General features: G+C 33.7%; 1 protein-coding gene across 3 annotated transcripts in view; it reads left to right on the top strand.

Annotated features, from left to right (window-relative positions):
- Nucleotides 1–2618: 2618 nt before the first annotated feature.
- Nucleotides 2619–17788, top strand: part of LOC121423221 (activin receptor type-1-like) — a 39447-nt gene continuing 24277 nt past the window's right edge. Inside the window, exon 1 of one of the 3 annotated variants that reach the window (XM_041618558.1) lies at nucleotides 2619–2716. In XM_041618558.1, the coding sequence (XP_041474492.1) occupies nucleotides 2656–2716 (61 nt within the window). In that variant the 5' untranslated portion in view covers nucleotides 2619–2655. Of the gene's footprint in view, nucleotides 2717–12579; nucleotides 12695–14977; nucleotides 15155–17788 lie in introns of those variants that run through there. The other 2 variants (XM_041618551.1, XM_041618543.1) reach the window with 2 other exon arrangements.

Consider the following 17788-nt stretch of genomic DNA (forward strand, 5'->3'; position numbering starts at 1 on the left):
ATGTATACATTGTATATTTGTATTTAATTATCTGTTAAATAATATACATATAACATTCATTTCATTTGCATTCTGTGATTTGGTTGTAAAATAAGTTATTATACTTAAAACTAAATTTCAATTATGATCAAATATCTTCAATCAATCGAATGTCTTTACAAATTATTGCAATATCATTTAATTATACTATATCTACTTAATGTATTAATTATCTGTGTGTATACTAGACATATATAACATTCGATTAATTTGCATTTTCTAAGTTGGCTCTAAGAAGAATTCATGAAATAAAAAATGAATTTCAATATGACAAAGTAACTTCAATCAGTCGAATGCCTTCACAATTAAGATTATGTTTATTGCAATCTCATTCTTGTACTATACCTACTCAATAATCAGATCAATATTAAACATCTCAATTCACTAACTGATCGATGAATTCTTTAGTAGCTAATCACAGTTATTGAATAATTGGCAATAGTTTCTCAACCTCTCACTAAAATCATTCCTACTTAATATTATTTCATTATTGCCGCTATTTCACATTTTGTTATACAGTGCGTATCAAAAAATGTTACACTTAGAAAAAATCCTGTCAAATTATATATTTTTAATATCGTGAAGATTTTTCCACATTTTAACATAGGTACCGATCCATTTAAGCAAATGACGATATAACTGTCGAAAAATGTTTCCGCTTGAGTGAGCACCACTTACTTTTAAAAAGTTAGTGTAAAATGATTTGCGCAGAACTTTAAAATAGTTATGTGTAAAAAGGTAGACCTTAATCACGAAAAGCACATGGAATTTAGCTAGTAAATTGATTTCAAGATAGCTTCTACCTTTTTTAACCCGTTTCCTTGCCCAAAACACTTCGAAGAGTGCATTGAGCCCCATCCCACTCCCCGACACACCGAGGCCATCGTGGCAATATTTGCTTTACACTGAGCTGTGATTTACATGAAATGGTTTAGGCTTGATTTTTATTTGGTTAATCATTGTCAAGCTTGGGAAAAGTGCGGAGAAACAAGTATTAAATGAAAAAATGAAATATAAAACCACTTTAAATGATAAAAACTTAGTGAAAATATGCTGGAGATGTCTAATATAAATTTTTGTTCAGATTCAATTACTTCCTCAGATCCAGCTAGCACAAAAGGGTAAAGGTTGTGCTTACTAAGTGTTGAAATTTCAATTTGGGTGGCAAAATTGTTACAAAATGCTTGAATGTATCCGTTTTATTTCAATTGACTTAAAGTGCAAGGGAAATGTATGAGAAATGTTTCGCAGTGTCAGTTGATTTCGCCCTTTCACCTTGACACAGCGTGACTAAACTAGCATTTCTGCGCAAACAGATTTCTGCGAGCTTTACAAAAATGGACAGTGCTCACTCAAGTGTGACATTCTGTCAAAACTTTTACTTTCATTGGATAGATGAGACCCGAACCCAAGATTATATGTGCAAAAATTACCCACATGTTCTATATTTTTTAATTCCCAGGCCTTTTTCAAAGTGTAAACTTTTTTTGATACGCACTGTATACATTTAAACTACTTTTCAAAATCAATTTTTATATCATATTTATCAACTAACCTTCACTTTAAATTCAGATTCAGTTCAATTCAATTTCTGCTGGTTCATGATTACCAAATTGCAATTATTAATGCATCAATGATTATAGTTACCTTTATTGCAATTATTAATGAATTTACATTTTAATCATATTATTAGATATTTCTATGTAATATTTGTGCTTATTAACTATTATTCATTTTAATGATATGTATTCCATCTTTTATGTATTGATTAATCATAATTTATTTATGAATACATCACAATTTGGCTTGGCCGCCATGATGCATGATTTATGATCTATCTATCTATCTATCTATTCATTTTTTACAAAACCAACATAATCATGAAATTCACCTGACAAAATAGAACAGATTTGCATACTTTTAAATAAACCTTTTTCTATTTAAGATTTTGAATATAAGATTCATTCAATCAAGATTTAAATTACCTTGCGCTAATTTGCAAATCAATCTTATCATTGAATTTCTTATGTGATATTAAAAAACTGGGAGCACTGAAACAAAAATATCCTGACTGCGAATATACATGTCGCCCTCTCCCAAAATCTAATTTTGTGGGATTTTGATCCATGGGCATGGATGTATAGTTACTCATTTCCACCATCTTCAAGGGGAATAATGAGCGAGTCATTTGAAAATATATACTTCAGGAAAACAATCTTTATTTTAGCAAGAAAAGATTTGGCGTATTGGCTTCTAATGCCTTAGGGAGGGGGAATGATAATGAAAAGTTAGGATGCAATGAAACCGGACATTTTCCAGAGGGAGGTGAATGTTTACGTCCGCAGACATAACAGCGCACGTTGACGCCGAGGATGCCACCATTTTATATTATTTCAGAGTTTTATCCTTAGAATTTTAAAAAATGCGCATTGAAATGCTATTGAGCTATTTTAATAATTTTTTAAAAATAATTATAGGATTAATAGGTTTTTAAATGTAAATTTGATTCCGACAAAAATATTATTAGACATTGTCATAATTGAACATTTATGATCATTAGTATGAATTTATAAACCAGATCGGCAACACATTTAGTGCTCGTCTAGTGATGCGAAAATGGCGACTCGACGACTAGAATATATTTTTATAATATTGGCCTTAAAAATAGACTTTTTCGGTATGTATGAAACTTTGAATTAGAGAATACCGTAGTTTGATATATTGTTGTTATATTCTTCCATCTTTAATTATGTATTAAGAGAACAATACGAGTGTTAAAAAGCGCGATACTATCATGGTATTTGTTTTGTTAATGACAAGCCGACCTCCGTGTCGGTGCCATGTCTAGCCGACAGTCACGGGGCGCTGCTGCTTGGGTCGCGTACTAGCTCGGCCTGTCGATGCGCGCCGCGGGTAGCGGCTTCAGTTCAGAAGTTCAGGAGAAGAAACATCAAACAACAAGTCAAAACAATAGTCAACAAGATGGAGTATGATGGGGTGACCATAATTTGCGCACATTTTGGAAATTATCATGAAGTTGATTTTCAACAAAGACTTGTCAACAAAGATAGATTTCCCTACATGCCCCTAGCCATGCTAGCCCTAGGAAATCATCTTTGAAGATAGAAATCATGTTTTATTTATCTATCGACTATTCTACACCTTGGCTTGGCTTTGGCATTAGTACTAAATTTCCTTATATTTATTAAATGAATAATACTAAATTTGAAAAAACACAAGAGCACGAGCGTAACTTACCCAGTCTGTTTACGTCGCCATTTTAGAATCTTTTGTTATCGATACCAAGATACCACACGCGTGTAGAGCTGCCACCTTAGATTTTAAAAAATACTTGAATCGGCCGATAAATATCATGAATCGTAAAATACTTTTTTCGGTCAAAAAATATCATAACATGTGTTAAATTATACTGAAACAAATATTTTACGATTCGTAATATTTATTAGCTGATGCAATTTTTTTTTAAATCTTAGACTGCAGCTCTACACACGTGTGGTATCTTGATATCGATAACAAAAGATTCTAAAATGGCGACGTACATGTAAACAGACTGGGTAAGTTACTCGTGCTCTTATGTTTTTTCAAATTTTGTACTATTTATTTAATAAATATAAGGAAATTTAGTACTAATGGGGTTAATATGGTTTGGGCCTAGTCTTGAGGACGCAATGATGATGTTTTTTTATATACTGTCATATGCTTCTTCATCATTGACGTCTTGACACTGTAGTGTAGCCATAGTGTCTTAAGCGAAGGACAACAACAAAGATGGATTTCCCCAGGAAATCCATCTATTCATGACATGATCGCTCGAAATACGTTTATTTTATTAATTTCTACACCTTCCTACGCCTAATGCGTAGGAAGGTTTTAATAAATGTTAATAAAAATATTAAAAAATGAAGATTTCTTAACTAACTGATGCCGCGCAGACCCCTCGATCCACATGTAAACAACGGAAATACAATAGCATCGACCCTTGAACCGCCTATGTATGATATACTTCTGGCTAACGACGCCGTTTTGAAAAACCATTTATAGATAAAAATAATTATTTTACAAATATTAAAATTTATTACATAATTATAAATAATTTGTAGAAATTATTTATTGTTGTGTGAGTGGGCTTGACCCTAGAACCGTTTTGTTATTATTACAGTGTATGACGTACATGTAGTTTCAATAAGCAATGTTTCAAAATGCTGTTTTGAAGAACAATTTCTAGATAAAAATTATTATAAAACAAATTATAATAAAATTTTAAACTTGATTATAAATATTATAGATAATTATTACAAAATTATTAATTAAGTGAATTATGACAAGGGGCAAGGACAACTTTCCCATAGGCCGTGTACTTAAATTATCAGGAATTTGTGGTTTTCTCCTCAGTACATATTCCCCTGGGTAATCTAAATAAAACCCAGGTAGAATATTGTTTTATGTTCTCATCAAAGAAAAAGTAATTTGAAGTTAAACTTATTTATAAAATGACATTTTAGCCAGTTTTTGTATTGGAGTACGTGGAAGAGTAGTCCTTGCCTTACATCACTACATATGTATGACATCACATAAAAGGCCAAAGTGAAGTCTACATGGGTATGGTGATTACCAATATTTTACAATTTTTAAAATTTCATAATTTTCTTGTTTGTCCGATATTGTTCAAACTTTTACCTATCAACTGTCTGATTTTTCTTTTTCCTCTAGAAGCAAGTTTTTATTTCGGTTTGATTCCCCTTTATATTACAGGCCGAAGCAAATTGTGAATAGAGGTGAAATCGGGAATTGTGAGTGTGAGACAATGTGACTGCGTGTGAAACTGGATAATGACATCTAATTAAATCTAGATCACTGCAGCAGCTGGGCGAAGTGAACGGTGGTTCAAAATTTTATAATATTGCCATACCAGTATCATGAATTATGTTATAAACTACCGGTACATGTATATCAAACAGAATGTTCTGAGATATGACAGGTGAAACTTCATTGACAAGAAGACACAAGTAGCCAGGAGAGAGTAAAAATCATTAAATATGATTCCTCTCCACGGAGCCAGGGGTTATTGTGCCCTATTCATCTGTGAATACTGTGGTCAATATTACATTTTTCGCCCCGAGATTTTTCTTCTACTTCCTTTGTAAAAGATCAAGCTCTAAATCATGTAAATGGGCTAAAAACTTCAATTTCCGTCATTCATACAGTCTCAATTTCATTTTGAAATAAATATTCATTAAGAACATGAGAAAAAAAATTGCTGTTGTTTACGTGGTCATGGCCATCTTAATCTCTTTGATAATACAAGACCCTTAAAAAAAAAACCAAGTGCACACCTAGTAACCAATAATGCATATAGCATTTCCATTATTTGAAAGCAGGATAAAAAAAGCATTGTAGACTAAATGCCTTACTCACGGGCATCGGGATCGAACCCCGGACTTTCCATGTACAGTATAGCTTAGCCAGGCGCCTTAGACCACTCGGCCACGGCACTTCCACATAGAGGGAGGCAGATGTTTGCTGCAATCTATACATGTATGCATGTCCACCCCAGAAAATTGTTGATTTGAATGAATACTGGTAGACAAAAATCAAACTAGCATAACACTGAAAATTTCATCAAAATTTGATGTAAACTCAGATACAGTACTGTAGTTATGACATTTTAAATTTCGCTTATTTTTCACAAAACAGTGATACATGTATGATGTATGCACAACTCGGTGATATGCAATTGAGACAGATGATGATGTCCCTCACTCACTACTTCTTTTGTTTTTAATTGTTTGAAACTTTGAATTATATAATACTTTATTTTTTACAGATTTGACACTAAGGACCAACTTGACTGAACCATATAGTATTAAAGGGGAAGTTTACCCAGACAATAAAGTTTATTGTAAAAATAGCAGAAAAAATAATGAAAAATATTGTAGAAGGTTTGAGAAGAATCCATGAAAGAATTAAAAGGTTATTAGAATTTTAATGATTTAATTTGTGATGTCATATGCGAGCAGCATTCCTACGTACATGTAGCGAATGGTAAAAAAACAATGAAATGTCATTTTCTCAGACAAATTAAAATGTTTTATACATGGGCGGAAATCCCAGGGTGGGAGGGGGCACAATATCAAATGTCCCCCTACAATTTTTGGCCTTTTATGATGGAAAGAAATGCATCTTTCAATATCGAAATAAAACATGTACATTGTATTTACTATTTTGGTGAAAATTACCTTACAATCAATCATTTGGGTTGATAACCTTATTGCTTGTCAAATTTTCCAGCCCCTGGTCCCCCTACCTTTGGGGAGAGAGATTTCCACCCTTTGGTTTTTATTATAACTTTTGTAGATCAATATAGGCAAATCATTTTGCCCCCGATCATGAAAATAAAAATAAGTCATCAGGAACCATTAAAAAAATAAAATTCATGCATTTTTATAATATAAATACAATGTATAGACATATGGGGCAGCTGCTCATTTATGGCTCATAAATGCCTTTTGTTAGTTATCGTCAGAATTATCGGTTTTCAGCTACGATTTCATGATTTTACAAAGATGAGTTGATTTCATTGTACTGGGTCTAGGTCTATGATAATAATCATAATATGGTTGTAATTTACCTTGATTTAAAAAGCTTTCCTTTCTCACGAAATAATTGTTTGCTGCAATTTTCTACATGTTCATGGTGTAATTAATTGTTGTATCACTTGGAAATAAGGAGAAAATTAGAATATTTCATAATAAAATACCCCCCAAAATTGTGGATTACAATGTATGTCTTGTCAGTCTTGTCATTTGCACACTGACCAGGATGTGCATACATGTATGTGCTATTACGCTTGAATGTGCTAATTTAGTGTTAATGTTATGCTAGTTGGATTTTTCTTTTTTTATTCACATCAACTTTTTGTTGGGGTAGACTTGTCCTTTGATAATGTTTTTCATTTTGAATAATGTTTATTCCATATAAAATTGAAATTAGACCTGGAGATAATGAATTTCAACAATTAAAACAAGTAATTTTCATATGCAGAATTATTGACCTAATTGATGCATGTGTGGTATAAATGTGTACTTTCATTCTTTTATTTTGTTTTAGATTTTCTTTTTTTCATTTTCATACATGTATGTACATCATATAATTGTCAATGCCAGATATCATATTTGCTTGATGTGAAGCAAGTCCATATTAAAAAGACTACATGTAGTTTAAAAAGAGGTAATATTTCATTTGTATTGTTATCATTAGTAGTCATTTTAAACGCGGGGAAATTCTTATAAGCTTGTGATGGTAGCACTTGTGTAATTTCCATATATATATGTCACCAGAGAGCAGTACCTTGCCACGTAAGATATAAATTTCCAGAAATACCAATATTGTGCATATACATGTATTTATAGAGAGTGAGAGTAGAGACGGTTGAAAATAATAATCATGCCGTAAATTGCAGACTTTGGATAATAATCTGGTATTTTCTTGTGAGACTACCCAGTTTATTTAGGTCTCCATCTACATTATACAATGTATCTGCATAAAAGGAATATTTTGATTAAAATGAAATACATGTATGTGTTGTTGCATGCAAAAGCTAGTCTACAGTATAACGCAAATGAGTCTGGCTGCCCAAATTGGGGGAGGACCAAAGTTTCAATAGGGTCGTCAGCACCAGCCCGATTTTTCAAATAAATGGGCTATTTCTGATTCGGCAAATGATCCCAATCTGAACAATCTTGGGATTATTTGTAATGGAGATGCAATCACCAGGATAGTTCGCTGGATTAATCTTGACATTGCAATCTCGAGTCAACTTAGATTACAGTCAAACCTGTCTATTTGCAAAATAGCGTGCGACAATGTATTTACGAATTATCTTGCTAATTCGCAGGTGCAGACGCACTCTGGATTATTTATTCACAACGTCACACCATAATGCATGGATGCCTCGCTGGAGCACGAATTGCTCTTCTTGCGCTGGTGGGGATGGGGTTTCTTGAATCTTGAGATTAATCGCGAAGAGGTCCAATCGAGCTAAATTCTCAAGATTGAGCAATCTCGGGCTGGTGCAGCACTGCCTTGCGGGTTATTCAATGAACCAGGTGTGTTGCTAGGTCAGTGCTTTGTTAGGCTTGGGGCCTATTTGAAGCCCTCAGATGTATGTTACTTTACATGTAGGCCTACCCATAAAAAAACATCCAAATCAAATCATACAATACCATTCATTATTCAGTGTTGAAAATAACACTTGAACTTGAGACTTGCTAAAAACGTCGTGGTCTTGAAATCTATTAGAGAGTGGTAAATCTAAAATGATAAATCCAAGGGTAACAGGTGGCAGTCTGAGTATGAGATGAGTGATGGATGGAGGTTGTAGTGAGACAACAGGAAGCTAATGGGGATTGGGGTGGGGTAGGGGGATCATACTGCTCAGGAAGGAGGGATCAATCAGTCACCTCCTCGTGGAGGTCAAGGGTCATTCTTCCGATTGTTTGATCAGCAATGACTTCTTAACATATACACAGGTTGAATGTGCTTACATGTCGACTTGCACCTCATACTATTTGTGTTTTGTTAATTGTCATTACTATTTTATCAACAATAATTGATGGACAAAGAGAATGCTTGTACTGGCTGCAAATGCCATTACATGTTTGTTCCAAACTTTATTAATAAAAAAATGATAACATTTGTAATTGTAGGGCACTTTATACGGGTGAGATATAATAATTTGTGTATTTATTTGTCTATTGTACATGTATGGAAAAGTAACGGAAGTTGTTGGTCATAATTTGCTCTCTACAGTTAGAACATTAAATTTTGAAAATTGACAATTTTCATTGGAGGACAACTCCTATAATAACTTCAACTTTGTTTTAAATGGAATTGCTGTTTTGGTAAAGCCAAGGTTATAATGATATAGGAGGTTTCTACCAAAGTAAGGTGATTTCTTCAAAAATGTTTGCTGTCGAATTTGGAGTCCCTACTTAAAGGAAACCAAAACCCAAGACGAGAAGCAATCTTATTGGAAAGAGTAAAATAAGAGGAACAATGTAAAACAAGTTTCATTAAAATCGGTTATGAAATACGCAAGTTATGGAAGTTTGAAAACTCTTGTTGCACTTTCTATGGGGATCCTCAAATTGGCAAACGTGCTTCAAAATGGCTAATTTTGTGGACAATTCTCCATTTGTTTTATACACAGATTTTCAGATTTTTCTCCATTATTTTACATATTTCACATTATCTCATCCTGACCTTGACATATGTGGTGTGAATTATATGTCCCCATGACATATGTTGTGCTCAGAAGGATGCAAGATGCAATTTGAAAGATAATGAGGAAAATTTAAAATTTGTGTACATAACAAATGGAGAGTTGTCCACAAAATTAGCCATTTTGAAGCACGTTTGCCAATTTGAGGATCCCCATAGAAAGTACAACAAGACTTTTTAGACGTCCATAACTTGCTTATTTGATAACCGATTTTGATGTAATTTTTTTTAAATTGTTCCTCTCATTTTACTCTTTCCAATAAGATTGCTTCTATTCTTGGGTTTGGTTTCCTTTAAAGTGTTAACAAAAGAGAAATACAGAGAATTCTCTTGCACAAATGTTGCATATTCAATAATAATATGTGCCCCTTAACACTTACGATGTACTTGTATAGCAAATGTAAGCCATGTGCAGTATGAAATATTGAATTTAAGTAATTAGTGTACACACATTTGAAAATACTTTGGATATTTATAGTTAATTTTTTAAAAGTAGTATTCCTTCCTTTCTTTTGTTTTATGTTTGTTTAATAAATAACGGTACATTGAATTGAAAACAGTAGTCTATAAAGCATTAATATCAAGGATTTGTCTTTGTACTTCAGCTGAGATTGACATTTGACCTTTAACCTGACCTCACCTGTTATCCTTCTGTTTCATGAAGATGGTGTTTCAATCATATTTCATAGCAGCTGTTACTAAACTTGTGATGTTGATTCCAGAAGGAGCAGCATACTTTATTAAACCATGGAGCTATAGCTCCATGATTAAACAAATATTTTCAGTGAGAGTAACCAATATTTCTAGTATAATGCCAAGTTTTATTCTTGTGTGAGTGTGAAATTAAAGAAAAAATATAATTTTATTCAAAATTCCATATTTTTCATCATTGTGTTTTCATTTTTGATGAATAAGCATTTATGAATGGAACACTCTATCCCCTACTGTCATAAGTGAAAAAAAAATTGTGTATTGTTATAAAATGCTTTGAAGTCAGAAAGACAAGAATTATGTTAAGGGAATGAATGTTCATACATGTACACGTAGTTCTTTGATTTTTTAATCGGTTATGGATTGCTTGAATGCTTGTTGTCATGGAAAACGACTGATTTTTGTGTTGATTTGTGTAGATTTCAAGATTCACCTCTTCTCCCACGTCCCTGCTGGGTTTGTTTCGAGACCTGTCATCTGTTGAATGATGTTATATCCTGATTGAACAAAGGTCAAATCATGACTACTTGTTGTTCTTCTTATGTGTTGATGCATACCTACATACAATCGCATCTATAGGAGAATTTATTTTTCTTCACAAGATCAGTTATAATCATTAGCATAACCAGGGAATTCACAATTTCTGAGCAATACCCAAGGAACTTCAAGCTCCTTGGCATACATGTAACTACTGTTAACCAAGAAAGTTTTTTTTTTAAGGCATATGTACATGTACATGTATATACATGTACATGTAGGGCCTACAGTTCTCCCAAAAACAATTTCTAACAAATGCTTTATTACATAATTACCAGCAAACATTTTTTTGTTCAAATTCATGCAAATATGCAATGATATGTGATGTATTTGTACTGTCGATTTTCAGACGAAATGTTATTGTACACGGAGTTAAAATTAGTTTACAGATCCAAGTTTTTATATTGTCAGATCATAGACATAGCAATGTAGAATTGAGGTTTACATGTAGGTATTGGGGGCCTCATTATTTATTTTTATCAGCGGTTTTAATATATTTTGATGATTTTTATGATTTCTGTACCAGTAGCTGGTACATGCTTTTACGATCGTAACTTTGTATTGAGAATAGGAGTCCAGTAGCATAATTCCATTCATACTGCCTGGCTAGGTCCAGTGAATCTATAGTGATCGTAACGACTGGCTTTCAATACGGGTTAGAATTGATGCTTCAGCCGGCGCCACTATTCCATTTCATTGCATTGGCTGTGTCTCCCCTCGTTTCCTCAATTAGTTGTAGTGACAGTCTCAGCCCAATGTAGATATGTGTGTATGCTCTTCTCTACTGGATCCCTCATCCCAGAGGGCAGTCAACTAAAATGTACAGCTGGATTCTATTAATATTCATTTTGTTTATCAATCATACATGTACCGTAAATGTACTACTGTCCTGGTACTGTGAAAGACAAGATGTAGCAAATGATTACAATGCCTTCGTAATCTTTAATTATGCCCATATGATATGGCCCCCCTTTTTTACACGCTTAGTTTTTATATGCTCCACAATGAAGTATGGGGTTTACAAACTTTGTTTGCATAATATTTGTTGCTCTTTCTGATTTTCAACCCCCTCAATATTTATGTACATGTATATATATATATATATATATATTAATCAGGTGAATGTACATGTAGGCCTACACGTTGTCCAATCATGAAATTAATCCATTATACATGTACATCCGTCACATTTGCTCTACAGCGGAGTCAATATCAGCTGTTTTATTCATTTTTTTCTAACCATCTATATGTAGCTATTACAAGAAAGTTCAATGAAAATGTAAAGCAGCATCTGGAGCTAGATTTAAAAATTGCACAACTTATTTGGGAAACCGCAGATTTTTGACAATTTGCACTTTCACATTGTCAGGAAATGCGGTATTTTTCTGAACATTGCCATCTGATTTTGTACAAAAGAGTTACTTTAACCATAGCCTGGGCGATTTTAAGGTTTCTTAAAAGCCAGCAAACATTTGTGATTATCATTAATTACCACCAGAATTTGATACACAGAGCTATCAAGTGAGTGTTGAAAAGGATAGCCAAGAATCATTATTGAATATTAATGTTCCCAGCCCATGGCTCCAGCCGTCAGCCTGTCTGTCTCCACTGTGCTACAACTTTTATTCCATTCTCTCCTCTTTCTCTCTTTCACTTTACCCATTGCTCTTTAATGGAGAGGGTAGCTAGCAGCGATCATTGTTCTATTGTAACATTTCCGGTGCCAGCAGACAAGCAAGTGTGATTCTGTCATTAATGGTCTTCATTACCGACTGAATACAAAAAAAATCTTGCAAGGAATGTAATATCCAAGCTGCCTGGATTCTGGAATATCATGTCATTTCCAATCCATGTTTGGTTATCTTAACATTATCGGATCCACATGGTTTGTGTCACTTTATTGCTTTCATGCGATTTGATTGGAGATGAGAATTGAATCTTCATTCCAAAGAATCCAAAAACAGTCAGAATAAAGAAAAAAAACTCAGATGCTATCGTAGTTGCACAATGGATCTTGTACCGATGATACTTGACCAGAGGATTACTGTGATATGTCTTCATATTTTTGTTGTTGTTGTGGATTGTTTACCCACCCAGATGCCCAAGTGTAAGTAGAACATCATACTTTTCATTCAGAATATTGAATATGTACAATACCAAAAAAATAACTAATCATATACCAAGAAAATATTTTTCTCTGTTCTGTTATTTTGTTGGCAGGTGTATATTAAGGCTTGCACGTGTAGTAAATTTCTCTTTTTCTTTTAAAAATATTTTTGTTAATTAAAAAAGAGAAAATAGACTCTACTTGTCCAGCTGTCAGGTGTTTCTTTATACATGTAATTCTAAAGACTAGTAAAGAACCATATATTGTCCATTTAGGGTCCAACTAGAAATCATTTAAAAGTATTGATTGTGTGGATAAGATGTTGTAGGAATGGAATCAGGAGGGTTGATTGGTGTAAAGGGGGAAAGAAAGAAAGTTGGGCTTATGGTGTGTATGCACAGGTGGTCCCCTATCTGGGTCATGTTTGACAAGTAAACTGCCCCATCATTCACAAAATACATGTCCATCATTCAACACAATGTAATGGGCTTGATGATAGATGCTTATCGTTACAATGTAGTCCCATCTACTTTTAAAGGGCCGATGCATTTCTTGAAGCATCTAGTCGGTGATTTTCACTGACTAATTTTCTCCTAGCCAACGAGATGCAAAGATTTCAGTAGCTTATAACAAACAGTCTATAAAAGTCACAGTTAACAAATTGTTTCATGAAATGATCCTGCGATGTACATATAGGCCTATACAAAAGTGGTAAAAATTAATAAATAATGCACAACTGATACCTTACTCGTAAGAAAAGGTGGTTACTTGCATGTTTTTCTTGTGAGAATCTGTTGTGACTATTTCTTTAATTATTAGTTAATAGGGTCTGTATACATGCAATATACTATTGAATTACACTAAAATGGACAAGAGCAAGGTCTTTCAAGTGATTTTTCTGCTTTTTCTAGTTATAGAGAATAAAATGTAATTCACTAGTAATTATAAGAGTAATGGTGTGTATCCTTTTCCTACATGTATGTCATTAATGAACATGTGCCTGTACATATTCTGTACTGATTGTAATGACGCAGGAAATAATGATAGATTCCTTTAAGCACCTCCTACTACAATCTACATTGTAATTTCCTTTGGATGTTTATGAGGTTAATATTGACCCATCTTTGTCTGTCTATACACTCAAGATAATGCAACTGGGTTCTGCTTTCATTAGAAAATACAAGGGAACACATGCAAAAAAGAGTTCCTTCAAATACACCATGTTGAATCAAGGGGTCTAAATTGTGTTTGTTGGGTCTTGACCTTGGTTCTTTATGATGTGTGCACCAGCCATACTCAGAATTATCCTCTCTCAAATATGAAGAAATCACATTTGATTTTTAAATTCCATCTCTTTATTAATTAAATGAAGTGGTATCGTACATGTTCAAAGTATGCAATATCTCCCTTCAGAAATATAAATGAAGGATACAAAAATAGACAACATATATTAAAATTTCTCCTCGTTCATTTATTCCAATTATTATATCCTGCATACATGTATGATTTGGTTGTTGAATCTGCACACTATGCAGTAGATTTAAATATAATAATGAATTTGAATGTAAATTTGTAAAGTATGAACATTATCATGTTTTAAGAAAGATTCAGAGTACTGAAGGAAAATCTCCACACATTTCTGCATGTATACTCCATTGCCAAGTTAAGAATATTTTTCAAATGAAATATTAAAGTGTTTGTGTGAACACGGAGTAACCTGTTTGCCAGGACTTCTCCAATTCTATCACACCTTAGTTGCTGAGTTCCTGTGTAAATTGAAAACTTCTACCAATGAGGGCAACTCTAGCTAGTCTTGAATCTTAGACCTTATTGAAATCCTTGTACACTCTCAGATCATCACATAAATTCTCGTGGCTCTCATCATCAGGGCTTTTGTGTAAACTGTGCCTTTGATAAACAGACTCATGTTATGAAGTATGATCACTCATTAAATAATATCAACATATGTCTTGGATTTTGAATTTGAAAGGGATGACAATATTACATGTAGCTGTGATTTTGGTTTTTGTCAACCGAGTTTACTTTGAAGATGTGACTTTTAGAAAAAAAAATCCATTAAATTCATTAACAGCTTGAGAATATTTGTAATGTGAGAATTTGGAAAAAAATTTAAGATACGTACAGATTAGAAATATATGTGCCAGACAAAATCTCTGTTTTGTTGAGTTTTGATACTGAAGGTCTGAACACCATAGACTAGTTGTACTGTATAATGAGAGTGTATGGGCAGTCATGTCATTGTGAGGAAGGGACCATTTAGTGAGTTAGCGAGGGTTAGGTCATGTGGTCTTTTTAGAGTATGGGACTTGTTTGCAGGTTTTATCCTATGGGATTCTTCTCTTGTTCACCATTCTTCAGCTTTTATCTCAATTTCTACTGAGGATTTTTACTCTTTTTTGGATTTTACAATCATGAGTTTGCCTGGTCACCTTACAGGCGGTGAGTTTTATGCATTATTGACTTTGTTATGTTTTTCATCTTTTTTATTAGCATCTTTCATTTGAAGGCATCACAGCTTCATTGGTGAAAAGTTGGGTGAACGTGAGGCAAATCTGGCAAATAATTTAAGATATTTTTATGCATTTAATTTGCATTTTGAGTTTGATGGATATCACTCCAAGTATACATGTACCGGTAATACACGCTTTCTGAAAATAAAATTCACTTCAAAATGCCAACACTTTCGAATAGCAGACATCGATCATAGTCTCTCTGAAAATGTTCCTGATGCTTTTCCTGTTCAATTATTTTACCAATTTGCATGTTTTTGGATGCTTTTGAGAAAGTGAGCATAGAAGTATTGTTGATTTCAATATACTGTATGACATTTTTGAAATTCCTTTCATTTAATCTAGAGTTTTCTTAATGCTTGTAGGCCAATTTCTAATCTGTTTGTTGAATTGATAAATGACATAAGAATGCCTGTCAGTTTTAAAATGTTAAATTATACCAATGAAAAATTGAATACTTTAGTTTCACAGGGACAAGATGATGTATTGCATGGATTTTCCTCCAAATTACATTCAGTATCTTCTTTCTACCCCAATGGCTTTCGTCTATTCCGATCAAGTCTTGAATCTTGGAAGTTTCTGGCATTCTTTCTGAACTTCTCTCTAATGAAGAAGAAAAGGATTTGGGTTAAGAGCTTTGAGAGATCCACCCACTAGTTCCTGATAGGGTGCAGTCCCAATCCCTGCTAAGTTAAGATATCAAAACTGCATCGTGCAGCGTTGTTTGTACTAGGACTTCAATCCCAACTTTCTTCACTTGAAAATCTGAGGATAAAACTTTAGGAGGAAGATTGATGAAGGAATTCGTTTGTATGGTGATTTAAAGGAGATGTTCTTCTGCAAATCAAGATGAATATGCTCACAATCTGAAATTGTCAGCAGTTTATAAAGTTATGCTTGGTGGGATAAGAAATGTTTGTAGTTACAAGAAGTTATTTGTTGGCATGGCTTTGATATTTTCATAGCTAGAAAAAATGGGATGATTTCTAGGAATATTTACATTTTGTATTTTTTATTTATTTATTCATTTATGTTATTTATTCTCCACTGGTGGGCTGGATGACCCTCTTCAGCCACAGGTTGTTCTTCTGAGGGGTCCAGTATGGTATGGTATTCTACACTGTAATTTTTTTTAAATGCCTTTATCAAATCAAGTTCTTAATAGCAAAATCCCTTTTCTGTGAAGTAAGGAAAGAATTAATGTTATTAATATCTGATTTACTGTTTACATGTAGGCTGTCGCTATATGAAAACTATGCTCTACCCTTTGTTCAATCTCAGAATTCTCATGGTGCATTTTGAGGAGCACTGCTGATTTGTTTTGGAAGTTGTGCTTTATTATTTTGTATTAGACTCAACACAAAATAGAGGAATTCCCTACTTGGGGAAAGAAGCTTCTAAACGTCCCTTTATTTATCAAGTACTTGAATCACCTGTTCAAACTGAGAATAGAAATGAATTGGCGATGTGTGAATCGTGAAATGGCTGGTAATGTACTGTGGAAGTTGATTCTATTTGGACTACCGTACAATTTTTTCTTGATTACTTTTGAAGCGAAATTTCACTTTTATGGATTGTCACCATGTATGCAGGATTAATTCCTTGCATGCACTGAGCGCCGGTGATGGTAGCTCGAGCTAAAGCCGTGGTAATAATAGCAAGCGCTTTGTATCCTCAGGCAAAAAAGCACTATATAAATCCAGCTATTATTATTATTATTATCATGCTGGAGTGAACCAATATTTGGGATATTGATAACAAGGCAAGCAAATTTTCATACCACATTTCAATTCCATAATCTAGTAGGGGCCCTTTTCACAAACTTGTAAACATTTTTTAGATGGTAACTTTCCTTGTATCAAAGTACATGTATTACTGCAATCTTGATTTTTAATGAAGTTTATTGTTTGATAGATCCTCTATCTTTCATACATGTACTTCATGGCTTGTTCAAGTTTATGCGCATATTTATCCATCTGTCCCTGTAAACCTACCCTGTAGGGGGGTTGAACACTGAGCAAGTAAACTCTCCTAATTGCGTCTTTCATCGAGGGACTTGTTTCTCTCAAGCTGTGTGCACTGTTCTCTAGCCTTTCTTCAAGGGTTGTGTCTTTGAACTGTAGTAATGCCTTCAAATGCTTCTTTTGTATGAGATGTACATGTACAGTATGACAAAATAATAGCCCTTTTATAAATCATTTACTGTGGGACCTGGTCAGTGCAGAACCCTGGCCTAATTTTTCATTACCTTTTATGGGCTTTAGGCCTAATCTTTAAAATGGATTTATGATTTGAGCATGGTGTTTATCAGTCTCATGGGCGGAAAATCCCAGGGGGGATGCGCCCCCCTACCAAAAATAGTAGGGGGGCACAATATCAAATGTCCCCCTATTTTTTTTTTTTTGCTTGTCAATTTGGGTGATAAACTTCTTCTTTTTTTTTGCTTGCCGAAATTTCCAGCCCGGGTCCCCCCTACCTTTGGGGGACAGATTTCCGCCCTTGATCAGTCTTATGAGCAGAATAAAGGCTTTAGCAGCTATAGCACAAATAAGGGTTGAGTGTT

Source organism: Lytechinus variegatus, chromosome 1, assembly GCF_018143015.1.
Source record: "Lytechinus variegatus isolate NC3 chromosome 1, Lvar_3.0, whole genome shotgun sequence".
Taxonomy (NCBI): Eukaryota; Metazoa; Echinodermata; class Echinoidea; order Temnopleuroida; family Toxopneustidae; genus Lytechinus; species Lytechinus variegatus.